We start from the raw sequence: 27,944 nt of genomic DNA on the forward strand, positions 1-27,944 counted from the left end.
CAATACGGCCCTGACTTCTCCCCGCTGCCCCTCAGGGGTTAGCAGCAGCTCACCACTGCTGAGTCCCAGCATGCCTTGCGCTGCCACGGCCTGAGTGTGCAAGACGGAGTGCCTGATGGGAGCTGGGGCTATCCACCCTCAGCAGGTACAGGTACCTCCTGCGGCAAGATTCGGCTCCGGCCTGGGTGGGGAGGCGGCATTTGAGGCGGAGCCCGCCGGGCCGCTTCACATCTCACTTCCCACGCGCCGTGCTTGGGGGCGGAGCCTCGGGAAGAGGCGGGGCGGGGCGGAATCTCAGAGGGGCAGTCTCGGCCCGAAAGAGGCAGTGGCAAGTGGGGAGGAACGGGACCGCAGAGCGAGCGGAGCCGGAGCCATGGTGGCAGCGGCGGAGAGGGGTAAGAGCCGGGCGGTATAGACACCTCTCCTCAGAACTGGGGGGAGTGCTGCACCAGGTGACTGCAGTGGTATCGGGTGACCAGCCCCTCTCACATGACTGAGGTGTCACCTGACTGTTTCGCCAGAGCTGGGTCGGGTGCTTCTGCTTGCCCCTGGGTGTTGTGCACAGTCTTCCCTTCCCCAGTCCCTCGCTGGGACCTTGGACACCCGCCGTTAGGGAGGAGTTCGGGGACCCCAGTTCCCCGGGGTCAGGCCTGCTGCTGCAGGGCTTGGGACCCTCTTCTCTGGGCCCGTCTCCGCAGTGTATGGTACTCTAATTCCCTTCCCTTTACGCTGTGGGCCATGCCAGCCTACTGCTAAATCCAGGAACCTTTAGGGTTAGTGTGTTACTATGTGTATTATGGCAGCGCCTAGGAGCCCCACTAATGGAGCAAGACCCTGTTGTGCTAGGCACTGTACAAACACAGAACAACTCTGTATTTGTCCTCTCCCCTCAGGATTGGGTCCGATCCACAAGCTCAGACCAGGGGATTCCCCCAACTTGCCAGTTGTCACAGAGTTGCGCTAATATGCCACCATAGAGCCTGAGGTGCCCACAGCACCTCCACCCAATCTGGGATAGCCATCACCCCCCACTGCAGAACTCCGAATTACTTCAAAACCATGCCCTCATGGTTGCTCCAACAAGCTGCTTCTGCGTTGCCCAGGGTGGTTAACCTAACTCTATACCACGGTCTTGATATTGTTTTAACTCACTGCACCATCCCAATGCCCTATGGCAGGTTACAGTGCTGTATGTAATGGAGTGAGAGGTGATGAGCATTGGAAGAGGTCTATGCTGGTAAATGTAGTACAGTTCCCTGAAACTGTTGCTAACCCCACAACATTAACCCTGGCAATTTTTGCGTTGTTGACTATATACTTGCTAATAACTGTAAATTTCTAGTGCACTCACGGTGTATGTAGGTGCTACATATAAGAATCAGTAGAATCTGTATTATGAGAGAGAGACTATTGAATGGCATTGGGAATTAGTGTGCATGTGTGTATAATCACACATGAGTAAAAGCATTTTGCTTCCTCACATAGTTCCCTTTACAGCTTTTTAGTACTTTGAATATTTTGTATTTTAAAAATTGAATATGTTAAGACTCCATCCCCTCTGCCTGTGGGAGGCAGAAAGAGGTATGGATCAATTTGACTGGAAGAGGGGAGGGTAGATCTATCAGAGCAGGAGGGGGCAGTTTGGCTCCCAACACCTCACTGAGCCAGGGACTTGACCCCCCCACACACACACCATGCTTTTCACTACAGAGATCTGCCCTCCTCAGATTCCACCAGGCTCAAGTTGAGCTGTTCTGACAGGCTGCTGCTCAGGAGTTCAGCCACTCCAAAAGGGGCATGTTGAATCCTGAGCCACTTGCCCAGGGTCCTGGGGGACAGATTGCTGTTGCCCCCATTTCTGAAATGGCAGCCCACATAGAGAGACTCCCAGCATGCTCTGCAGCCTGCCTGTTTGTGCCATGGCATGCTGGCAGCCGCAATTCTCTATTAATTCTGCTGGTAGCTTAAGGGTTTGTGGTGAAAATTATAGCTGCCTGAGGTAGATTGGCACACTTATAGCCATTACTAAATTTCCATATAATTTGACACACATTTCACCATACTATGAATACTAAACAGAATTCTATAATCCAGTTTACAGTGACCAGTATGTCAGGTCTAATATACTCTAAAATGAATATTACTTTTATAACACCATAGGCATGCGTGATACTTTATTATACAGGTATAAAGAGATTCCTGGCCCCAAAGAGCTGGTCTGCGCAACCTTACCTTTGTGTGGAGACCCACTGAAATTAATCGGTACTGTAACAGGGTAAGGGTCCCCATCCATGCAGATCCAATTGTGGGATCAGGGCTTAAGAGAAGAACAGGAAAAATCAACACAGGGATACGAAATAGCATCTCACAATTATTAGTTAGTGTTAGTTGATATATCTATATACTGTATTTAAAATAGGGTTTTTTAATTATTAGCAGATCAAACTGACACTTGTCTGTTGTCAATGACAAACTTTCAGTGAGTTTTGAATTCTAAATATGTTACAGGATGTGTGTGTATAAAAGTCCCAAGAATGGCACAAACTTTGTCAACGTGAGCATATTTTGTAACATAGACAATAACACGTTTGTTCACTCTTCAGTTTATTACAGGTTCCTAGTGCTTTTCTTCAACTGCCTCTTGACTTTTGGCTCTTACTTCTGCTTTGATATTCCCGGTGTCCTGCAGGAGCAGTTTCAAGGGGTAAGTAACTAGGTCACAAGGGGAAAGATAAAACTTTTGCTAGGCCCCCTTGACTGCAGTCAAAATGAAGACTGGGAAAGTGGTGTATAAATTGAAAAGCAGAGATTCCCAGTCACAAACAGCGAATTAAAAAAAACATTCTAATCCAGATAACCGAGAACCTGAGAGATGTTATGCTATGAGAACAGGAGTACTTGTGGCACCTTAGAGACTAACAAATTTATTAGAGCATAAGCTTTCGTGGGCTACTGCCCACTTCTTCGGATGCATATAGAGTGGAACATGTATTTAGGGGATATATATACACACATACAGAGAGCATGAACAGGTGGGAGTTGTCTTACCAACTCTGAGAGGCCAATTAAGTAAGAGAAAAAAATTTGTTTTGAAGTGATAATCAAGCTAGCCCAGTACAGACAGTTTGATAAGAAGTGTGAGAATACTTACAAGGGGAGATAGATTCAATGTTTGTAACCCACCCAGCAATATTGTTAATCTTTCCAGCTATACTCTTAGCCCAGCAGAAGAGTCTGTCCTATCTCGGGGCCTCTCCTTTTGTCCCTCCAGACCCACGAACATGATACAGTTCTGCGGTGACCTAGAATCCTACTTTCGACGTCTCCGACTCAAAGAATATTTCCAACATACCTCTGAACAGCATACTAACCCACAGAATCCCCCCTACCAGCACTACAAAAAAAAAGGATTCTGCGTAGACTCCTCCGGACGGTCGAAACAACAGACTGGATTTCTACATAGATTGCTTCCGTCAACGTGCAAAGGCTGAAATTGTGGAAAAGCAACATCGCTTGCCCCATAACCTCAGCCATGCTGAACACGCCGCCATCTACAGCCTCAGAAACAACCCTGACATAATCAAATAGGCTGACAAGGGAGGTGCTGTCGTCATCATGAATAAATTGGAATATGACCAAGAGGCTGCTAGACAGCTCTCTAACACCACATTCTACAGACCATTATCCTCTGATCCCACTGAGGATTACTTAAAGAAACTACACCATCTGCTAAAAAAACTCCCTGACAAAGCACAGGAACAAATCTGTACAGACACATGCCTAGAACTCCGACCAGGGGTATTCTATTTGCTACCCAAGATTCATAAACCTGGAAATTCTGGACCCCCCCTCATCTCAGGCATTGGCACCCTAACATCAGGCTTGTCTGGTTATGTGGACTCTCTCCTCAGACCCTACGCTACCAGCACTCCCAGCTATCTTCGAGACACCACTGACTTCCTGAGGAAACTACAATCCATCGTTGATCTTCCAGTAAACACCATCCTGGCCACTATGGACGTAGAAGCCCTCTACACCAATATTCCACGCAAAGTTGGACTACAAGCTATCAGGAACAGTATCCCTGATAATGTCACAGCTAACCTGGTGGCTGAACTTTGTGACTTTGTCCTCACCCACAACTATTTCACATTTGGGGACAATATATACCTTCAAGTCAGCGGCACTGCTATGGGTACCCGCATGGCCCCACAGTATGCCAACATTTTTATGGCTGACTTAGAACAACGCTTCCTTAGCTCTCGTCCCCTAACGCCCCTACTCTACTTGCGCTACATTGATGACATCTTCATCATCTGGACCCATGGAAAAGAAGCCCTTGAGGAATTCCACCATGATTTCAATAATTTCCATCCCACCATCAACCTCAGCCTAGATCAGTCCACACAAGCGGTCCATTTCCTGGACACTACTGTACTAATAAGCGATGGTCACATAAATACCACCCTGTTGCCAGCCCAAAGGGCTCGAGGGGACAACAATGGTTCGTTGCCTGGTGTGCTTGGCACCAATAAAGACACCGAGGGGAGAAAGCAAGCCAAGTTTATTTCAGAGCTCTGAAATGGCACTAGGAGACCAGCATGTCTCAAATCAAGTGCAACAAATACAAACAAATTTTACCTTTTATACTCCAAACTGTTTGCATACATCTCTTTGTCTGGCTTTTCCTCCTTACCCCTCCCTTTCAGACAACAGTTACAATAAGCTCTACATAAGCTTGTGAGAAAACTTTCCCAGTCTTATGCATATCTGTGACCTTGGGTTTAGACGCCTGCAAACTAACTACCCCCTCCCTTCCCTCGCTTCTTTATCTCTACTATTTCTGCTAGTGTGAGTGAAACTGCAGCCATCTGCTAGAAAAGCTGACCATTACATATTCTGCTTCCGCATCAAGGCAATTAGCATGAAAGTAGGTGAGAGTTCACAAGATGGGGTTCTGTGGTTCAGGTAGGCCCAGAGCAGAAGAGCTTCATCGGCACTTTTGGTCTTCCACTCTCCCGAGTTACCTGGTAGCTATGCCTAGTGACACCAACAACCCTATACCAGAAACCTACTGACCGCTACACTTACCTACATGCCTCCAGCTTCCATCCAGGACACACCACACGATCCATTGTCTACAGCCAAGCTCTAAGATATAACCGCATTTGCTCCAATCCCTCAGATAGAGACAAGCACCTACAAGATCTCTGTCAAGCATTCTTAAAACTACAATACCCACCTGCTGAAGTGAAAAAACAGATTGACAGAGCCAGACGAGTACCCAGAAGTCACCTCCTACAAGACAGGCCCAACAAAGAAAAGAACAGAACACCACTAGCTGTCACCTTCAGCCCCCCAACTAAAACCTCTCCAGCGCATCATCAGAGATCTACAACCTATCCTGAAAGATGATCCTTTACTCTCTCAGATCTTGGGAGACAGACCTGTCCTCGCTTACAGACAACCCCCCAACCTAAAGCAAATACTCACCAGCAACCACACATCACTGAACAAAAACACTGACCCAGGAACCTATCCTTGTAACAAAGCCCGATGCCAACTCTGTCCACATATCTATTCAAGTGACATCATCATAGGACCTAATCACATCAGCCATACCATCAGGGGCTCGTTCACCTGCACATCTACCAATGTGATATATGCCATCATGTGCCAGCAATGCCCCTCTGCCATGTACATTGGCCAAACCGGACAGTCTCTACGCAAAAGAATTAATGGACACAAATCTGACATCAGGAATCATAATACTCAAAAACCAGTGGGAGAACACTTTAACCTGTCTGGCCATTCAATGACAGACCTGCGGGTGGTTATTTTACAACAGAAAAACTTCAAAAACAGACTCCAACGAGAGACTGCTGAGCTGGAATTGATATGCAAACTAGATACAATCAACTCAGGATTGAATAAGGACTGGGAATGGCTGAGCCATTACAAACATTGAATCTATCTCCCCTTGTAAGTATTCTCACACTTCTTATCAAACTGTCTGTACTGGGCTAGCTTGATTATCACTTCAAACAAATTTTTTTCTCTTACTTAATTGGCCTCTCAGAGTTGGTAAGACAACTCCCACCTGTTCATGCTCTCTGTATGTGTGTGTATATATATCCCCTCAATATATGTTCCACTCTATATGAATCCGAAGAAGTGGGCAGTAGCCCACGAAAGCTTATGCTCTAATACATTTGTTAGTCTCTAAGGTGCCACAAGTACTCCTGTTCTTTTTGCGGATACAGACTAACACGGCTGCTACTCTGAAACCTGTCGTTATGCTGTGAAGAAGTCTAGTGCAAGGGTTCTCACAACAAATTTTTTGGTGGCCTCATAGTGCGGCCACTAACTCTTGCTAGTGGCTGCTCTGACAATTTTTCCTAAAATACTTAATTAACTTTAGGAAAAACAAATAAATATGCATATGTCCAAATCATTGTAATTTATTTATGTAGGATTTATATATATTTTTTTGCAGACTCAATAATAAAAATAATGCACAGTTTTCTCTATTCTTTACTGGACCTACACAAAATAGAAATATAAAGAAGGTGCTTTGCACGTTCTTTTCTTTTTTCTTGTTGTTTCCTTTGCTTTTTTTAGTTACTATTTTTTTTTATTTTTTTTTAGACTTGCTAGATACTAAGTCTGTAAAATGTGATATTAACAAATATACAAATATCACTTTTCACAGCAGATTTACTCAGTCCCAGAAAGCCCTGGGTGTGGAGGTGGGTACGGAGGCAGCAGGGGTCAGAGATGAAGGGGCACTGGGGGAGGCAGTGGGTGCAAGCGGTGATGGGGGCGGGGGGGTGAGCTCGGGGTCAAAGTCCACCACCATGTGGCTGGGGAACGAAGCTCGAAGCCCTGTGGCTAGAGTCCGCCAACCGCCACCCCAGGACTGTACCCCAACCCCATTGCCCCTGGGAAAGTGGGGAACTCACTGGCCTCCTCCTTCTCCAGTTTTGTGTCTCCAGAGGGAGGCAGGACCCAACCATTTCTGGTGGCCCTGGGGGAGTAACCGCTGCTTTGGCCCCCCCACAATCACTGCCCGGGAGGCTGTGGCCACTAGAAAAGCCCCTGGTGGCCGCATTTGAGAAATGCTTGTCTAGTGCCAGTGATACATGCTAAGAAAGATGGGTTCGCTGTGTCCAGACAATGATATCTAGACAGTCCAGGAGAGATGGTAACATGTACAAAGCAAATGCAAGCAGTTGGAGGAACAATTGTTGTTGTTTGGTGACTTATGTATATGTTACAGGCTAATATCTTTCCCATGCTCAGTCACAATGTAGTGTAGGTTGTTAGTATTATATTTACAGGACCATCGCGGTGCTTTACAAATAATAAGTCTGTTGTAGATTTTATAATCTAAATTGGATTGAAAGAATAGGGATGTTTAAAAATTACCTAAATCAATTACATCAAGCTGTTGTAGTGACTGCAAGTGGGTCTGTGATTAAACTGAGAAGTAAAACAAATAATGCTCCTAACTGATACAAGTAAAGCCCTTTATTCTCTAGGGTTCATACTAATATCTCCACCTCGTTCACTGCACCAAGCCTCTCCTTTTAAAAAAAAATGAACTATCCGTATTGCAGAGTACATTTTCCTCCATAGAGGATTGGGTGCTGTTGTGTGCATTATTTTGTTGTAGACCAAGATCTGAGATGCTTACTTGGAGCTCTTGATTGTTTGTGCTACTGTGTGACGTTCCCCTCTGGTGTTATCTGGACCGGTGATCTGCTAGGTAACTCCAATCCTTGACTCTGGAAGCCAGCCTTACCCTGCTCTGCTGTGAGAACCCCCACTCCTGGGCTGTTCACGCACAGCCTCTGGCATGTAAGCTGCTTCTTGGATTGTGCAACTGAGGGCATGGCTACACTTGCGAGTTAGAGCGCATTAAAGAAGCCCCATGCACTCTAACTCACGATGCATCCACACTGGCAAGGCATGTAAAGCGCTCTGACTCCGTGGCTAGAGCGCTCCTGGTAATCCACCTCAGCGAGTGGAATGACATTTGATGTGCCCCCGCTGGAGTGCTGCAGCGCCAGTGTGGATACCCTGGTCTGTTAATGTGCTCTGATCAGCCTCCAGAAGTGTCCCACAATGCCTGTTCTAGCCACTCTGGTCATCACTTTGAACTCTACTGCCCTGCCTTCAGGTGACCAACCGTCAGACGTTCCCTTTAAATTCTCTGGGAATTTTTGAAAATCCCCTTCCTGTTTGCTCAGCCAGGCATGGAGTGCTCTCAGCCAATCTTTCCAGGTGACCATTCCTCCACGCGCCAGGTGATCCCCAGTGTGGAGCAATGGCGAGGTGCTGGACCTCATCAGTGTTTGCTGGGAGGAAGCTGTCCAGTCCCAGCTGCGCTCCAGTCGTAGGAATTACGATACCTTCGGGCAGATATCAAGGGACATGATGGAAAGGGGCCATGACCGGGACGCACTGCAGTGCAGGGTTAAAGTGAAGGAGCTACGGAATGCCTACTGCAAAGCCCATGAGGCAAACTGCCACTCCGGTGCTGCCCCCGCAAACTGCCGTTTCTACAAAGAGCTGGACGTGATACTTGAGAGCGACCCCACCTCCACTCCGAGTACCACCATGGACACTTCAGAGCCCAGTTGAACAAGGCAGGAGGAGGAGAAGGAAAGTGGGAGTGAGGGTGCTGAGGAGGAGGAAGACACGCCGGCATCCCTAGATGCATGCAACCAGGAGTTGCTCTCAAGCCAGGAGGAAGGTAGCCAGTCGCAGCGGCCGGTGCTTGGAGAAGGACAAACACCAGAGGAGGTGCCCGGTAAGCGACTTTTATTTTGGGGAAGGAAGTTATTCGGTGTGGGCTCTTGGGGTGAGGAGGGTTAGTGCTACATGCCTGCCTAGATGCGGAATAGGGCCTTGATGTGCTCTCTCACATCGCAGTAATCCGCCTCAGTGATCTCTTCAGAGGTCTCATCCAGAACTTGGGCAATGCGCTTGCACAGGTTTCTTGGGAGAGCCACTGCGGTCCTTGTCCCAGTCAGGCTAACATGTCCGTGCCACTGTGCCATGAGCGGGGGGGGGAGAACCATTGCTGCATATGGGCCAGGGCAGAAACCGCATTGTAGTAGCAGACCCTCCCTTGCTTCCCAGCTCACCCTCAGCAGCGAGATATCTTCCAGGACGAACTCCTGTGGAAAATGTGGAGACAGTGTTCAGTATAGCGACCCCCTGCAGCTGTTGGCTCTCCCCAAGGCACAGAAACCCAGAGGACAGTATGGCCGTGAAACAATCAGTGCCCCTTGACCCTGTGCTTACTCACCATTTTGGGGCTCCCATGGGTTATGTCCGCTCACTTTGGCACGGGCAAATTATGCTATTGTGTAGACTGTGCTTGCCCTTAAGTATGGGGGAGTCATTGCTCTTTCTAGTGTGAACAATGCTGCCTCTGTTACGTGTTGCATTTTGCCTTTACAGATGCAACCTTGAGATCTCAGCTGTCCGTGTTATCACCAGCTGAAAGACTCCAAAGAATTAGGAAGAGGCCACGTAGAAGCAAAGACATGCTGCGTGAAGTAATGCTGCAGTCCCTTAACAAGAATCTAAAAACACAGGAGTGGAGGGAGAGTGAAAGGAGGATCTGAGTGGAGGGAGAGTGAAAGGAGGATCTGCCAGTAGAATGAGGAGTGCTGGCAGCAAAGCACGGATTGGCTGATAAGCATCATGGAGCGCCAAGCGGACTCGATGCATGGCTACAAGCGCCTGGAAGTGGAGCACTACTGCATCCCCTGCAGCCCTTGTCCCAAAACTCTTTCCCTTGTGCGCCCATGTCACCTCCAACCCACTTTCCCCAACATCCGGGTTCTTATCGCCACCAGCTGCCTCCAACACCTGTAGCTTCACCACCCAGTCCTGAAAACTATGACCCTTACCCACTGCACTCAACCCCCATCACCATGCATTATAACCATCCTGAAGTGCAGCACTCATTGCACAGCACTCCAGACAGGAAGGCTGAGTATGATAACAGGACATACGCAAATCTGTGGTTGTACCGTTCCCCACCCCACCCCCTTGCCCTTTCTGTTTCCCAAGCACTGGTGTTTCTTTTCAATAAAATGGATTTTTTGGCTTTGAAAACATTCTTTGTTATTGCATAAAGTAAAAGATACCTTAGCTCAGGAAAGCAACAGGCACTGCAAGTCAGCATAGCAAACACAGATTCCTACTAACATTGGAACCACTGCACCTCACTCCCGTGCAGGGCACCAAACATTACTCGTGGCTTTCAGCCTCACATTGCTCCCTCAAGGCATCCCTAATCCTTGCTGCCCCGCGCTGGGACCCTATAATAGCCCTGCTCTCTGGCTGTTCAAATTCAGCCTCCAGGTGTTGAACCTCCGAGTTCCATGCCTGAGTGAATCTTTCACCCTTCCCTTCACAAATGTTATGGACGGTACAGCACGCAGATATAACCGCGGGGATGCTGTCAGCGGCCAGGTCCAGCTTCCCATACAGAGAGTGCCCTTTAAATGGCCAAAAGCACACTCCACAGTCATTCTGCACCAGCTCAGCCTGTTGTTGAACCGCTCCTTGCTGCTGTCAAGGCTACCTGTGTAGGGTTTCATGAGCCATGGAATTAAAGGATAAGCGGGGGTCTCCAAGGATCACAATGGGCATTTCGACTTCCCCTACAGTGATCTTCTGGTTTGGGGAAAAAAGTCCCGGCTTGCAGCTTCCTGAACAGGCCAGTGTTCTGATAGATGCATGCATCTTTCCGGGCCAGACTGCATTAATATCAGTGAAACGCCGATGGTGATCCACAAGTGCCTGGAGAACCATAGAGAAATACTCCTTCCGATTAACGTACTCCGAGGCTAGGTGGGCTGGTGCCAGAATTGGAATATGCATCCCATCTATCGCCCCTTCGCAGTTAGGGAAACCCATTTGTTCAAAGCCAGCCACAATGTCATGCACGTTACCCAGAGTCACGGTTCTTCTGAGCAGGATGCGATTAATGGCCCTGCAAACTTGCATCAACACGATTCCAACGGTCGAATTTCCTACTCGAAACTGGTTAGCGACCGATCGGTAGCTGTCTGGAGTTGCCAGCTTCCAGAATGCTGTAGCCACCCGCTTCTCCACCATCAGGGCAGCTCTCAATCTCGTGTTCTTGCGCTGCAGGATGGGGGCGAGCTTCTCACACAGTCCCATGAAAGTGGCTTTTCTCATCCGAAAGTTCTGCAGCCACTGCTCGTCATCCCAGACTTGCAGGACGATGTGATCCCACCACTCAGTGCTTGTTTCCCAAGCCCAAAAGCGGCGTTCCACGGTGGAGAGCATGTCCGTGAATGCCACAAGCAATCTCATGTCGGATGCGTTACTTGAGTCGATATCATTGTCAGAGTCCTCACTGTCAGTTTGGATATTAAGGAGTAACTCAACTGACAAACGTGATGTGCTGGCGAGACTCGTCAGCATATTCCTCAGCAGTTCGGTCTCCATTCCCGCAGACCGAAAGGGAAGATAGAGCGCGCCGTACAAAAACCGTTGAAAGATGGTGCCAAATGTGGACGGAAGCACAGGGATTGCTGGATGCGAACCGTTGCATCACGGGGCGTTGGGACAGGATCCAGAATGCCCTGCCCCCTTCCCACAAGCCACAGCACCAGAATGGGAAGAGGTGCTCTGTGGCATAGCTGCCCATAATGCACTGCTCCCCCAATGCCGCTGCAAGTGCCACAAATGTGGCCATGCTAGTGCGCTTGCAGCTGTCAGCGTGGACAGACTGCAGCGCTTTCCCTACTGCGCTCTCCAAAGGCTGGTTTAACTCAAAGCACTCTACATCTGCAAGTGTAGCCATGCCCTTAATGACACTAGCCAATATCTCCGGTCCCAGACACAACCCTAGGAACCTCTGTCTTGCAGTGTTCAGTTATGCCTGCTGGACACTGCAAGTTTCTATGAGTTTGTCAATTTAACAAAGAAATTGATAGACACTAGGCTTGTTATCCAAAGGGGAGTCTCTGACTTTTTTAATCAGAGAATTGTTTTTTTATCACAGAAAACTAGGATCCCTGCCGATCATTACTGCTGATGGATTATGTTCAGTCTCTGGCACATGGATGGGTTTACTCATGTGCACCCTCTGCTAGTAGATCCAAGACATGTGATTGGCTAAAGTTCACTGTCCTTCCTAGATTATGGAGCTGGGCCTATGACTTTTAGAAGGCCTGCAAGAAATTCTTACACACTCAGATAATAAAGACTTCTGAAGAGACCCCAAACTAAGACGGGTTCAGAGAAGGAGAGTGTGCACCATTGCTACTGTTTTGTGGTGACGGCATTGAACTATGATTTAGGAGATCTGGTTCCAATTCCTTATAAAAGATTTTATAGCAGGGAGCTGGAATGAGGTCTCATTATTGAAGCTTCATTAGTTTTATAAAAGCTTTCATAGAATGTCAGGGTTGGAAGGGACCTCAGGGTGTCATCCAGTCCAACCCCCTGCTCAAAGCAGAACCAATCCCCAGGCCAATGCTCAAACCACTGAGCTATCCTGCAGAACACTTCCTGGTACGTTTATTTAGTATCAGATCATTAAAAATTAAGCTACAGCTGATTAAAATAAACAGACCAAGTGCATTTTGCAATGCAGTATCCTTGCCTTTCTCTTTGATTCAAATCTCAGTGGTGTATTTATAAGAGGTGCTGAGACCCCACAGCTCCTATCAAAGTCATATGCCAATATATATTTATGCCTGTATTTGTAATTATCATTTCATGCATCTGAAGAAGTGGGGTTTTTACCCATGAAAGCTTATGCCCAAATAAATCTGTTAGTCTTTAAGGTGCCACTGGACTCCTTGTTGTTTTTGTGGATACAAACTAACATGGCTACCCCTCTGATACTTGGTATCATAGTCTATGAATGTCAAACCACAGTCATTTCCAATGGGTTTCCCAGTTGCCAGTGGGAAATAGGTTCTGCTGTAGTCTCTTATGATCCCTTGTATATTGTTGCAGCTCCTTTGTCACTCAGAACATTTTAATTACTGTCGTATCCTCAAGATGGATACACTATACATACAAGGCCACTGAAAATCTTTAAATTCCTTCTATCAGGTTGGGAAGTGAGTGGTGGAGATGAGTCTAGAAAGGAAGTCAAAACCAGGCTCTTGTACCTATTGAGGTCCACCACCCAAAAAGAAGGTTTGGCTAATTATTGTGTAATCCAAATTAGACCTCTATTACTGTTGGAATACAGACTTTTTATGTCAACTTGTTACACAGAACCTAACCTGCCCCAATGGAACCCAGCATAATGGCACTGGACATAATGGCACATTGGCCTGTGTGGAAGGTCTGGGGATGACGCCTGCACAGTACAACCTGCTGTATGCAATCTATGCTTGGACGTGAGTCACCTTTCTTCTGTTTAAGGGAGGTATCGTGTGCACTGCTCATAGGATGTTCAGGGAGTAAAACCAAATGTTTGTGGTATTCTCCCTAGGAATGCGCTGGTGGTGATTCTGGCTGGATTCCTGATTGATAAACTGGGAAATCACTGTAAGTCCCAATTATTTCATTATAGCTGATCTTTCTTCTTGCACAGAAGTGACCTTTCCAGCTATTCCTTCAATGGAAAGAGATATTGCTTCCCAATACCAGAATCACCTTTTCAGTAAGGTCCTGCGGGATGAAGCAGTGTGGGCAACAAAACAGAGCAAACCAAGGAAGGTACTTCCTTCTGGTGTGGAGAGAAGATGGGTGTAACAAAGGCTGCTCCACAGAATTACAAGCATCAGGGATCTCTGCTGTAAACTTGCACAGCTTCCCCTTTGGCCTGATTGTAGATCACTAGAATTTAGTATGACACACAACAGTTGAGTAAACATTGTTTTAATCTCCTGACACACAATAAAAGGAAGGCAGGTATGTTCAGAGCTGGCAGTGATCCTTTATCTACAAACTTTACACTCTTAATGTGACTGTCTGATAGTCCTGTATTCTTCTCTTCTACATGGCCTTCTATTTGGTATCTGTCATCATGGTATCTAAGCTCCACAACACAATAAGGAATGCAGCCCTGGCCATTCCCTGTGGGGCTGGTCAGCATTCTTGTCTCTGTTTTTGCAGATGAGGACACTGGCACAGAAGTGAAGTTACTTGGCCAGCGTCAAAGAGTCAGTGGCAGAGCTAGGAGTGAGACTCATGAGTATGAAGCTTATAGGCTTGTGGTTGAGCCATTTAATGTTCCCTTGCCTCAGTTTCCCCATGTATAAGGCACACGATAATATTTCTCTCCTCTGCAAAGTGACCTAAGATCCTTCAATGAAAGGGGCTATATAGTAGTAAAATAATATGTCATAGAGTCAATTTGATGGGAGACCCAGGGATAAAAATTCAGAGCTCCTTTCAAATTTTCCTATTGCACAGTAATTTTCTCTCTTTATTTATTTATTTATGGTATTTATCCATTGCCTTTATTTCAATGTGTCCCTGTGTTTTTCTGTCTCCCTCCCTAGTTGGTGTCTTTCTTTTCTCTTTCCTGACTGTCTTGGGATCGTCCATCTTCGCTCTGGGCTCTCACTTCAAGGGAACTCCGTACCTTCTGCCGCTGATGCTGACAGGACGGTTGCTGTTTGGATCTGGGAATGGGTCACTTACCAGTAAGGAATCTGAGAACTCCTCTCCTGGTTAGACCCCAACAATGGGAGGACAAATGGGATTTTTGCCCCTGGGCCTTTGTTCCTAGTCAGACCTTCACCTGCTCTGTGCCAGGAACCAAGCCTGAGTGGTGATGGATGAGGAGAGAGTATTTGGTCTGCCTGCTGGGAGTTGTAGAACTTTCATCTGCCCTGCTAATGTTAAGAACCATCATTTTAACCAGCCTTTGCCCCTTCTGGGAGCAGCAACTGCAATACTCACACTACAGCTTGGCTTTTCAGAAGCCACTTGACCTCCCCCCATTGTGGTAGTGGTAAGGACTATCCCAAAGGGATGCTAATCTGATACACTGTATCTCTACCTCAGATATCCAAGAGTCTTTGACTCTGATCCCATCTGGCCCACCGAGCATGAATTGGAAAATTGCCCCAGGTATGTGTGTTTTAATGCTCTGGGCTTGGTTTCCGTGCATTTGTTAATATAGCCCTTTCTCCTCTGTTCCCACCCCCTCCAAGTTGTGCAGAATCGCATCACTGCCTTCTGGTTCAAGGGGAAGGAACTGGCCTTGGCATTTGGACTGACCCTCTCCTTCTCCCGGCTTGGGAGTGTCCTCAACTTCTTCTTCACCCAGCAGTTTGAGACCCACTTTGGTATCCAGTGGACACTCTGGGGAGGTGAGCTTTTCCTTCTGGCTTCTGCTTCACTTGCCTCTAAGCCCAAGACAAAGAAGCCAAGTGATACTGTCTAACTCTGGTAAAGAATATGCATAGGAAAGAAGTGCGGTTTTTATGCATCCGAAGAAGTGAGGTTTTTACTCACGAAAGCTTATGCCCAAATAAATCTGTTAGTCTTTAAGGTGCCACCAGACTCCTTGTTGTTTTTATAGGAAAGAGAGTGAACCTGGTGTGTGGCAGGTGGGCTGTGTGTCTTCCAGACAGCGTTCCCTTACTCTCCTTCCTGGCTTGAGGACACAATAGAAGATGCTTCATTGCTGGCTGAAGCTTCCTTCTAAAACTGTTGCATTTACCTCTAGCTTTGTTTGCAGCCTTTCTGTGACTTTACAACACTTGAAGGCATGTGTGAAACAGTATTGTGTGTGAATGTATACTCCCATTGACTCAATGGAGTAAAACTGAATTACTTGTGTGTGTGTGTACACACACACTGCTATATTCTGGGTTGGCAATTCACTCTGACCAATTCCCACTGAGTCAATGATAGTTTTGCCTGTAGACAGACTTTAACATGGGTCAAATTCTGAATATTTATAGATTTAGGACCTCACCTCAAGAAAGCGTGTGTCTGTGTGCGCATGCGCGCGTATGAACAGGGGGTGCAGGATTTTCACTTTCCTGGTTTTGGTGCAGTTCTGCTCTGGCCTCCACGTTGTTTGACGATTTTTTCCTTTTTACATTGACAAATGGAATCCCTGTGTAGCAGACACTATGATGTAGAGTCATAATATTGCTAGATGATGATGGTGCCTGGATATTATGGTAGTGGGTGTGTTAAAAATGCCTTGGAGGAGATGGTAAAGAGAATCACTGTGTTTGTACTTTGTGTGGGGTCTCTTGGAGATGGGGAGTGTAGGATAAATATACTTACCAAGTAACAAATCAGTGAATGTTGTACCAGTCCTATTCAAGGATGTGATTCCAGCCAAGAGGCAAGTATGAGAAAAATCCTGCCCCTCTGCCCTACTAAGATGTTCTCTCAACCAGCTCTGCTTTAACAGATTCACCTCCAGATCTTTGCTGTGTACTCGGGTGATAATTTTCCAATTGCAGCAGCATCAGAACAACTTGAGTATCCTACATGTGGAGGGTTAAATACACCAATGCTAAGCAAATGTACATCTGAACAGGCTTTTCAAGTGAACTTTGCTTGATTTTTCCAAAGGATTCAGTTAGAAAACTGGTCTGATTTGCAACAGTCACTTGGGGGCAAATTCACTGCTGGTATAACCCAGTGTAACTCCATTGACTTCTTTCTGAGGAGTTGTACCTGTTTACACCAAGGCTCTTTTTGACCTTCCTTCTCTGCAGTTACTCTACAAATGTGAAGCAGACCAACAAGTATGGGAGTTGTTTTTCTCCCCTCCATCTTCTGGAGATAGGCCGGGTGATCTCCTGGTCCCATGGACATTGGGGGTTTCTTTAGCCGTTTTCAATAACCAGGACTATTTTAATCCTCAGCTGGGGGAGGAGGGTATCAATAAGCAGAAATATTAATACTGAAGCATAGAATCATAGAAGATTAGGGTTGGAAGAGACCTCAGGAGGTCATCTAGTCCAACCCCCTGCTCAAAGCAGGACCAACCCCAACTAAATCATCCCAGCCAGGGCGTTGTCAAACCGGGCTTAAAAACCTCTAAGGATGGAGATTCTACCACCTCCCTAGGTAACCCATTCCAGTGCTTCACCATCCTCCTAGTGAAATAGTGTTCCTAATATCCAACCTGGACCTTCCCCACTGCAACTTGAGACCATTGCTCCTTGTTCTGTCATCTGCCACCACTGAGAATAGCCAACTCCATCCTCTTTGGAACCCCCCTTCAGGTAGTTGAAGGCTGCTATCAAATCCCCCCTCACTCTTCTTTTCTGCAGACTAAACAAGCCCAGTTGCCTCAGCCTCTCCTCGTAAGTCATGTGCCACAGCCCCCTGATCGTTTTCGTTGCCCTCCACTGAATTCTCTCCAATTTGTCCACGTCCTTTCTGTAGTGGGGGGCCCAAAACTGGACGCAATACTCCACATGTGCTGAATAGAGGGGAATAATCACTTCCCTTGATCTGCTGGCAGTGCTCCTACTAATGCAACCCAATATGCTGTTAGCCTTCTTGGCAACAAGGGCACACTGCTGACTCATATCCAGCTTCTCATCCACTGTAATCCCCAGGTCCTTTTCTGCAGAACTGCTGCTTAGCCAGTCGGTCCCCAGCCTGTAGCAGTGCATGGGATTCTTCCATCCTAAGTGCAGGACTCTGCATTTGTCCTTGTTGAACCTCATCAGATTTCTTTTGGCCCAATCCTCCAATTTGTCTAGGTCAGTCTGAACCCTATCCCTACCCTCCAGCGTATCTGCCTCTCCCCCCACCTTAGTGTCATCCGCAAACTTGCTGAGGGTGCAATCCATCCCATCATCCAGATCATTAATAAGGATGTTGAACAAAACTGGCCCCAGGACTGACTCCCTGGGGCTGCCAGCTAGACATTGAGCCGTTGATCACTACCCGTTGAGCCCAACAGTCTAGCCAGCTTTCTGTCCACCTTATAGTCCATTCATCCAATCCATACTACTTTAACTTGCTGGCAAGAATACTGTGGGAGACTGTATCAAAAGCTTTGCTAAAGTCAAGATATATCGTGTCCCCCACTTTCCCCATATCCACAGAGCCAGTTATCTCATCATAGAAGGCAATCAGATCTTATTATATTATCAGATCTTATTATAAAATCAGTGAAAACTTGGCCTTACAATGTTTGCAACCCAAACTTTTCAGTCTTGTGCTGATCCATACATTGTAAAGGATCCAACTTGTGGCTCAATGGAGAAGTACTAGTCATGTTGTAAAGGAGAAGCCAGGAAGATGAATTGTGCAGAGGGCTCTGTCATTCAGCTCTCCCTGCTCCAGGGAAGTCCTAAAATCTCTTCTGTGTTTGCAGGTACCCTGCTCTGTATGTTGGGTTTTATTTCAGCCATCACAGTCAGCGTGCTGGACAAAGTGGGCATGAAGCAGCTTGGCTTGGATGGGGTTATCCAGCAAGAGTCCAAGAAAGTGGTACGTGGAATACAGACTGCCTTTTCCTCCAGAGCCTTGAGGTTCTGGCATGGGCTAACTGAATTTTGTTGTCTCTGCTGAGTTTATTTTGTGACTGTAGTTTGCAATAGCAGTAGCTGATCTTGGCCAGAAGAGGGAGCCAATGCCACTTATCCAAGTTTTATATGGTAGTTCTTCATATAAGTCTCTTAGGCTTCTGCTGCTGCAAACAACAAGGGATCGTGAAAATTAAACTAAACAAAGAGAATAAATGTTGCCAGCCTATCAGAGACCAGAGCCAGCACTCTGAGCATGAGGGGTCAGCAAACATTCACCTGAGTTCATTGTGCAAGTTGCTTGTGAATACAGATGAGATTCTAGCCTCCTCTTGTGTGATTTACAGAGTAATCTGGTCAGAACTAGCCCATCTTCCTGCCAAGGCAGAACCAGTCTTTGTGCTACACTCTCCAAGAGTATGTCTACACTGCAATTAGATACCTGTGACTGGCCCATGCCAGCTGACTAGCCCAGCTGGGTTAAGGGCCTGTTTAATTGTGGTGTAGACGTTCAGGGCTCAGGCTGCAGCCTGAGCTCTGGGACCCTCCCAAATGTCAACACTGCGATTAAACATCCTGGTGAGCCCAAGTCAGCTGGCTTGGGCCAGTCACAGGGGTCTAATTGCAGTGTAGACATACCCTTAGTGTCCCAAGTAACAGGGCTGCCATTGTTTCAGGTCATCAGATCCATTAAACTTCAGAAGAGTATACCCTGACAGATCTTAATGGTAGTTTTCCATTCTTAATGTACTGGTTATATTCTGGTATTTCCCTTCATTAATAACTCCTAGTTATACCTACATCCCTGCTGTGCTTCATCCCATGGTTTGCCTCTGGCAGCTGCTAGTTCTGCTCAGAAAAATCTTCTGCTGCTACAGACTTTTATGAAGGGAAGGAAAAGCACTTGACCATACTGCCAGAGAAGGGTGGTGTGTGGGTGTGGAGGGGCACAGCAAATGCTGGAACTCCCAGAGGCGAATGAGTGACGTTTCAGACTCCAGTCACCAGCTGGCCATTCTCATGAAATAGTAGAGGAAGAAGGTAACATCGTTATGAAGTTGGAAGTAGTCTGTATCCTATTAATCTAGGGGGCTTTTCTCTTTACAGCGAGTTCAGGATGTCCGGCGACTGCCACTTTGCTACTGGCTCCTAGTCCTAACCATCATGTTCTTCTACAACGGGGTCTTCCCTTTTGTGGCAGATGCCAGGTACTGACCAGAAAGGTAGCATTGGTGCTGGTAACTGTTCCCAGCACTGGAGCTTTGGTACAGAGCTAACAGTGTCCATCTCCCTCTCCATTCAGCTAGCAGGGGCATCTCAGAGGAATGGGGAGCTTTCCAAATAGCTTGTTCACTGCTGCCTTTGTGAGCACAAAGCCAGAAAGGGAGCAATGTCCTTCTCAAGCAAGGAGCTTAACATTTAGCTATACAACATCAGGGTCCTTTGATTCTTCTCTCCCTTGCACTGTGTTATGCAGCCATCTCTGAAGATGATGTGAGACATGGGGATTTCCAGTCCAAAGCAACCTTAAAGGAACGTGGATTCTTCCAAAACTCCAAAGATTGGGGAAATTCCAAATCTGGTTTCCTGCAAATTAATACTTCTCCCCTGACCTAGGTGGAACAATGGCAAAGAGGAAACCCATCTGACCAGCACCTGAAAGGCTCATGAAGTGCATCTAAATGGAATTGCTCAGCTTCTGGGGTCAGGGGGTTTGTGCTGCATAAATCCATTCAAGTAAAACACTTACTGGAGTGGCAGTGTCAACAGGAGAAAGGTGCTGAGGGCTCCAGTGGGGTCAGATTCATGGCCACTGATGCTGTAAAGTGTTTCCTGGCTAAACAACTCAGAACCATTGCAGCCTTCCCAAGATGCTTTCCAAGACTGCCACACATGTGAGCAGCTGCCTGGAAGGTGGCCAGCAGCCAGCATCTTAAGATAAGGCATAGATTAAAACTGCTGTGCATGGCAGTTCCTACCGCACACTGCCATTTCCAAAATGCTAGAACCTCAGTAGGAGGGAATGCAGTTAGAGTAGCAGACTAGGGGTCGAGAGACCTTGGTTCTGCCCGCCCTGGCTCTGACACAGACTCTATATAACCTTGGGGAAAGTGCTTCTCCTTCCCCATTTTGCACATGGCTATACTGCTACTTTTCTCACAGGCGGCTTGCAAAACGTAACATTAGCAAAGTGCTTTGAGATCTTGGGAGAAAAATGAAAGGAGGGCTCTATATTTATAAATACAAACAAACAGCTCAGCAGTTTGGGGTGGAGAGGGGTTCTTGCAGGCTTGCTGCAGCAATTAACAAAAAAGGTCCTAATATTAGAACCTAGTGAAAGCAAAATACACAGTACTGGGATCTTTGGGGCTCTCCCTGCACTCCCTGAAATGGACTCTCTGGCCAGCTGTCATCTGCTTACCTTACCCAGAAATGGTCCCCATACAGCCTGATTCCTGCACTGCTGTATCCCCACGTTCTATCATGGAGCAATACTCTATACTGCCTCTGGAACAAAGAGTCATGTTTCAAATATCAATTTTGGCAGATTAATTCCAGGCTTGTTTCCAAAACAAGAATCATGGCTCAGTGCCTTCCGTGTCATTGATTACTTGGATCTATGGAAGTAAATCTGCAGGGACAGCATTTTGCTGCCCCAGCGCTACAGAGAAGTTCAGCTGTCCTCAAAATAATTCTAGTCACTTAAAAGCAACCAGTCAAAATCTAGGTGAGAAGAGGGTTTACAAATAAATTAGCTTCTCAAAGCTGCTAAGCAGTGACTGGCCACTAGAAATCTAGGTGCCCTACAAAGGATTTTAAAAACACTAGGTTTATGCCATTTTTGTCCTCCATAATGTACGAAGGAGCTTTTTTTCCGCTGTAGCGATATTGGGGCTTGTCTTCTCTGCTTTTATTGGATATCTTCTTGGAGCAGTAGAGAACTGGAGTGGGAAATTTCTGAGCCCTTAATCAAAGGGTTGAAGTTGTTAAATGCTGATCCTTTCCTCCACTGTTTTGAGTTAATGTATCTAAAAATTTAACATCCCTCTCAGTCTTTCAGTTTCAGGGCTGAGAAATCTTCTACTCCCCCAAGGAGACCACCAGGGAAAACAGGACTCGCTGTTCCTGGAATTTCCAAGATGCATGCCTCCTTCCCCATGCCCCAAAACTTTCAGGCCTCCTTTATCCATCATAAAGCAAGGAAGGACACAAACCTCCCCCCTTCCCCGCAAGAGACCTTTTTGTTCAGCACACCTTTTTAAAAAATGATGAGAATGCAGATTGATTTGAGTTTTTGCTTTGACAAGTTCTCTAAATAAAAACTCCCTGTCCAGATGTGTGCTCAGACTTGCTTTGTGCCAAGATAACCAGACCAAGAATCCTAATGTAATTTTTTTTTGTCCCCCTCAATTTTATTTTTAGCAAGTTTATCCAGGATAAGTACTCTGGCTACAGTCAGCAGGCAGCCGCTTACATTGCTGGGGCGGTATACGACAGCTCCCTTGTTCTCTCTGCAGCAGTTGGCATATTAATCGTGAGTACCCAGTACTTAGCAGAACATCAACTACATGGTGGATTGTCTGCTGATAGACCAAGGCTTAGTGCAAATAATATTTTGTGCGTCTCTGACAGAGATTGAGTGTTTAGAGCTCTGGAGTTGGGTCATTAGTGATGCAGGGGGTTAACAGACTAGTTTAGAAACCCTGAATACCATTCTGTATTAGGTCAGAAGTGAAATGAGTTTGATCTCTGATCCCCTAGTTCCTGTTGTAGAAGAACGACAGCAAGAGCTGAATACTCATGAGAGTCCCAAGATAAAACAGTGAGGGAAGTGTTGCAGGTCAGGATTGAGGGGCCCAGGCAGAGCTTTGTAAGGGATGAGGAGCAGTAGCTTGCACAGAATCAACTCATGCTTTGTCTAATTTATCAATCCCTCACTTCCGTAAGCACTAAAATGCAACATACTGCCTTAAAACTAAAACCTTGGGGTTTCAAATTCAGGTGATTTGGAACATCCTTACTCTCTGATAGGCACACCAGTCTCTTCAGTCCCTCTCGGTACATGTGAGGAACTGGAAATACTTTGTGAGGTGTTATTTTCCATTAGCTGATAAGTTATCATTTACCAGCACGCATTGCCCAGCTGCGCACATTGAGGAGGAGCGCACTGGAGCCCTGGTGGAAACTGTGGGGGACTCTCGGTAAATCACCTTCTGTTTGTCCTTCATCAGGACTATGTAGGATTGAGAGGTGTGTTTGCAGTTGGTTGTGCTGTGCTGACTCTGCCAGTCTTTGCTCTCCTGGCATTTACATTTGTTCCTCCGCTTGTCTCTACCATCTGGCTGGGGATCACTTACTCCTTTGCTGCTGTAAGTATGTAGAAGCCACAGGATTAGCTGGTCACTTTATAACTCTGGTCCCTCCTCACTCCTTTCCCAACACTGGCATTTTACACTAACCAAGGGCTAAACATTGGGCATGTGTGCATTCTGAGGTCTTTGGATTACAAAGCCCAAAGGATGTAGTCAGCAAACACCCAAAACAGTTTAAGGAACCCATTGGCATGGTCTGTGGGAAACATTAGCTGTTAAGCAGTACTGTCCTTTCATGACATCTTTTGAGCAGGATCTAGAGTGTCCACCTAAGTCCGTTATCTCAGCTCCTCATTGAGATGTTTGACTCTGAATTGTGTGTGCTTTAAGCTGACTGGAGTAGAAAGATATAGGCACTCTCATCATCCATTTACTGTAATCTTCTGGTCTGATAGTGGTCATTGGTGGATGAGTCAGAGGAAGGTGTAAACCCCTCCATAAGGCGTCCAAATGTGTAATGGGGACAACTTCCTTTCTCCCTCAGTCGATCAGCTAGTAGCCTGAAGCTGGGGCTTGAATTGTTAGACTCGTCTAGAAAGTGTCTTGGCAGCAAACTTTTCCTACTTTAACATCAGCCCATTTCATTACTCCTTACAATAGGCGAGTCTGTGGCCATCCATACCCCTTGTGGTTCCCCAGGCAACGTTAGGTACAGCTATGGGGCTGGCAACCTCTGTGCAGATGATTGGAATTGGCCTCTCCAATCTGATCGTTGGACACATTCTGGGAACCAAGTCCAGGTGAGAACTAGTGTCTTTTTTCTCTTAAGCAAAAGCCCACAAGTTGTGCTGATGGGGACTAAACTGAGAGCATAAAACCAGTTTTGTTTATGGTCTAAACCAAGCATCATTTCAGGACAGGAAAGTCAACACCATGTGCTGCTTCATTTTATTTGGATGTTATATAGCAAGAGGAAACACATTCTCACATGATCATTGTTTGTTCATCTTCTGGACCCAACAGTGAACTAAAGATCCCAGTATGGCGCTGGCAACAGATGATGATCTTCATGCTGGCAAACACCATTGCATGCATTACTGCCTCTGTTAGCCTCAACGTGGTGGACAGGCAGCAGGTAGTAACATGCTTAAACTTTCATTACCCTCCTACCTCCAGGGCAAGATGCCTTGGACACTAGGTATTTCCTACAAAAAGTGCATTGGGGCAGTTCTTAGGTGTAAACTTAGCTCCCAACATGTTGGTTTGAAAGGGACCTTAGGTAGTGCAGAGTTTGTATAAGGAAGGTTTTCTCACTGACTCGGGATAGGTACTGTTGAGTTGGTCACTGCAGAATATCCTGCAGATACCTACTGCTTTCCGTGTTTTGTTACCATACTTTTTAAGATAGGAGTGGCAATGGTGGGAACTACCAATATCACATATGTTGGTGGCCTAATCACAGATTCCTTCCCCAAGATGGGTTGCACAAAATATTGAAGACCCAAATATCTGCTGAAAAGTTGTCTGTAAGCTACACACATTCTCTAGGAAAGCTACTTGTTTGTTTCACTATCTGCTTCTCTGAATTGCCAGGGTGGGACACTGAACAGAGCAACAAAGCGATCATCTGCAGAACAGGTCAGACAGCCTGTAGACACAGCACCACTCCTGGATGAAGTGGGAAACGAAGGGTTCATCAACTAAGAAGCATCAGGATGCCCTATTTTGGATCCTACAGTGACAGAGTACAACTACAACTAGTTGTTGGCACAGTATTGTCCCTCTTTATTTCCAATTGTATGCTTTTAAGGAATACATTGTAATATTTTTAGTTTTTTTTTTTTAACGAGGGTAACCTTATTCAGTCATCCATGAAAACAAGCTGGTGTATGAAGGGAATTATGCATATGAAGGGAAAGTTGTTTTGTTCCTTGTGTCTGGAACAAATCAGCCATATGGTACATTAAGCCAATGATGAAGCTTATGTGGTGCACTTTTTGAAATGGACTACACTACAATGTTTAGAGTCTAAACTCAATCCACCTGAAGTTTGTTCTAAGCAACTATATACCATCTTATAATTCACCTTAATTCATCATTATAAATGTGTCAATGTAAGGTATTTCATTAAAATATCACTGCACCTTCACAGAAAGCTCCTCATGCAGTGGTGTGAATGGGTTGATAGCCTTCCATTTCAATAATTGCTGTTGATTGTCAATGTCCTTTCACAAATTCATTGTGTGTAAATAAGATTGCCACTTTGTCCTGGCAGAGGCTGTTGGGATTGTTTTACTTATTTTAAATTGGCAAGACCAATTATTTGAAAACTAGCCAAACTTTTTGCTTAACACGCCCACAAGCTGCATTATTCAGATACAGCAATGTTACCTTCAAATTGTATGAAACTGTTGATCAAAAATAGTAAATAAACCCCCTTAAAACCTGATCTTATACTAGCGATTGTCAATGCATATTGATCATTGACTTGTACAGATATGTAAACAATCATCTTTACTATGCAACCTCTTGAATGGTATTCTTTTAAGCATTGAGGATGATGCATCAAGTGTATGTTAACTTAATTGTTAAACAGAGCTGAGAGCAACCACTTGAAAGAAAAAAAAGACAGATATGGAATTTGCTGCTTGTACATGGTTAAACAATTGCAGAGTAAAATTACTAACTTCTGTATTCATGTGAGAACAGAAGGTGTACTGATGAGTCCAATAAAGTAACCTTTTCTAAAGTAATTGTTACAGAGGAGAAATCCTCTATTACAGCAAATTTTGTTCCAGTGACACAGCTGAGCTAGGATAAGTTTTTATGTAGCAATTCCCTCTCTGCCTTCTGTTAGTATGTGTACGTTCATCTGACGCTACTCCGACTCACAGTACAACTTAATGCAAACAATGGAAGGACTGGACTTTAGGAACACCTATGACTAAGGCAACTGAAAGGCTGAGGCGAGAGGCTATAACCCGCTCCAGTTCCTGTGGGAGGAGATTTTGAAAGATATGGTGCCCTTTCCTGAAAACTTGATGGCTTATGCTTATACCTTCTACTATCATGAGGCAGTACAATGGAGATACTTGTAATGTGAGCATGTATCTATAGAGATGGTCATAATTGGACTTAGCTTGAAACTTCCTAGTAGCCGAGTGTGAACCTGTGTTGTTTATTTGCCCGCAACAGCTTATTTAGTCTGCAGAAGAGAAGAGTGAGGTGGGGTTTGATAACCTGCAGGAGGGTTCCAAGGACGATGGAGCTAGGCTGTTCTCAGTGGTGGCAGATGACAGAACAAGGAGCAATGGTCTCAAGTTGCAGTGGGGGAGGTCTAGGTTGGATATTAGGAAAAACTATTTCACTAGGAGGGTGGTGAAGCACTGGAATGGGTTACCTAGGGAGGTGGTGGAATCTCCATCCTTAGAGGTTTTTAAGGCCTGGCTTGACAAAGCCTTGGCTGGGATGATTTAGTTTAGCTTTGAGCAGGAGATTGGACTAGATGACCTCCTGAGGTCTCTTCCAACCCTAATATTCTATTATTCTAACCCAGTCCAGCCTTACAGGAACAAAGGACACTGGTCTAGGCAGCAACAAAAGGATCTGTTGGATTCTTGATTGAGTCACCCCCTGGCTGGGATGATTTAGTTGGCGTTGGGCCTGCATTGAGCAGGGGGTTGGACTAGTTGACCTCCTGAGGTCTCTTCCAACCCTCATCTTCTATGATTTTAACAATAGTTTTAGCCACCTATTAGTTGAGGGGAGAGCCTTTGATGGGTTAGTAAAGCAGACCTCAGCTATACTACCCCTTTAAATGCATATTTTTACATGCAATCACTGCTATTCTGCATTGGCATCGTATTACTAGACCTTCATGCTGTAACATTCTGTAGTTGCATTTGGAAATTCATGCCGGGATTTCTATAGTCCAGTGTAGGACACAAATAGTAGGGCTCTGCCTCAGAAGAGTAACAGATGTTCTGTGCCTAGTTAACATCATCATAAGCAGCAGTCTAACACTTCCCAAAAAACATAGCTGTCAGCACTAAGTTATCAAAGTTACTACTTAACATAATGGCCACACTGGGTCAGACAATAGACTGTCTAGCTCAGAGGTTCCCAAACTTATTTGGCCTACCGCCCCCTTTTCAGAAAAAAAATTACTCAGCGCCCCCCTTTTCAGAAAAAAAATTACTCAGCGCCCCCCTGGAAATCTACCTTCTTTAAGCGAACAAACAGAAAGATGCAGTGACAAATTTGTGTTCTTTCATGTATCTATATTTCTACCTACGTCCTACAATATAGTAAAGAAAGATGTGTTATTAGAATATCGCCCACGACATCAGGTATACAGTGGTTTTTGCGTAAGATGGCAAAAGACAACCAAACTAAAATACTAATGAAACTAATAAACTGGGTTTTGTTCTTTGCTCAGCATTAGATATATGTATTTGATATTAAACTGTCAAATATCAAACTAAATTTATCAAGAAATAATTAATTAAAAAATAATCAATATGCAATTAAAAATCAGTTAATAGTTTTAATTTAGTTTGCCCTTATTTAAATAATTGTTCCTTATTAACACACGCCTTATTTACCAGTTAACACAGATGATTCGATAGATATAAATAAATGTTAATAGTTAACAGTTTTTTTACGATTTCATTCCCGTTAATATTGTAATAAAAAATATGACAAATATATTGACTGTACACTTCAAATAGTACTGTACCGACACAAGCCTGCTACGATTTTATTATTAGTAAGCACTAGAGACACAGAAACGTACGGTAGATATGTAAGAAAATGTATAAAAATACTCACGTGTAAATTGCTGTTTTATTGAAACAACAATAATACAATTTGCTTTGTATGTGATCCGTAATCCGTAAAGATCGAAGGTATTGAATATGAATAAAAAAATTTAAATACTTATTGCACTATTGTTAACTGCTTTTTACACAATTAAGAAACAATCTAAATTAGATTTCATACATGTCGCCTATTTATAGTATCGTATTGTAAACAAGTCATTACACGCACATATTCCTGCCGATGCATGCTGGACTTCCCGACAATGCGCGACACGCTCGCCTGCCAACACTTGCTTGTTAAGAGCTGTTGGCGGACTTGACACCTGATCGGT

General features: G+C 45.5%; 1 protein-coding gene across 9 annotated transcripts; it reads left to right on the forward strand.

Moving 5' to 3' along the window:
• Window positions 1–27,733, forward strand: LOC101946313 (major facilitator superfamily domain-containing protein 1-like). Of its 9 annotated transcripts, XM_065559789.1 has the most exons (16): window positions 1–145; window positions 2,604–2,704; window positions 3,272–5,982; window positions 13,120–13,206; window positions 13,288–13,412; window positions 13,508–13,563; window positions 14,523–14,666; window positions 15,031–15,096; window positions 15,180–15,338; window positions 18,329–18,444; window positions 19,587–19,687; window positions 21,903–22,014; window positions 22,712–22,849; window positions 23,453–23,592; window positions 23,816–23,927; window positions 24,386–27,733. In XM_065559789.1, the coding sequence occupies exons 5-16, from the start codon at window positions 13,366–13,368 to the stop codon at window positions 24,494–24,496; spliced, it is 1,302 nt and encodes a 433-aa protein (XP_065415861.1). In that variant the 5' UTR covers window positions 1–145; window positions 2,604–2,704; window positions 3,272–5,982; window positions 13,120–13,206; window positions 13,288–13,365; the 3' UTR covers window positions 24,497–27,733. The 9 variants fall into 9 exon arrangements, with proteins under 9 accessions (XP_065415861.1, XP_065415859.1, XP_023966313.1 ...); XM_065559787.1 differs by lacking the exon at window positions 13,120–13,206; XM_024110545.3 differs by lacking the exon at window positions 3,272–5,982.
• The last annotated feature ends 211 nt before the right edge of the window (window positions 27,734–27,944 follow it).

Source organism: Chrysemys picta, chromosome 10 (genome assembly GCF_011386835.1).
Source record: "Chrysemys picta bellii isolate R12L10 chromosome 10, ASM1138683v2, whole genome shotgun sequence".
Lineage (NCBI taxonomy): Eukaryota > Metazoa > Chordata > Testudines > Emydidae > Chrysemys > Chrysemys picta.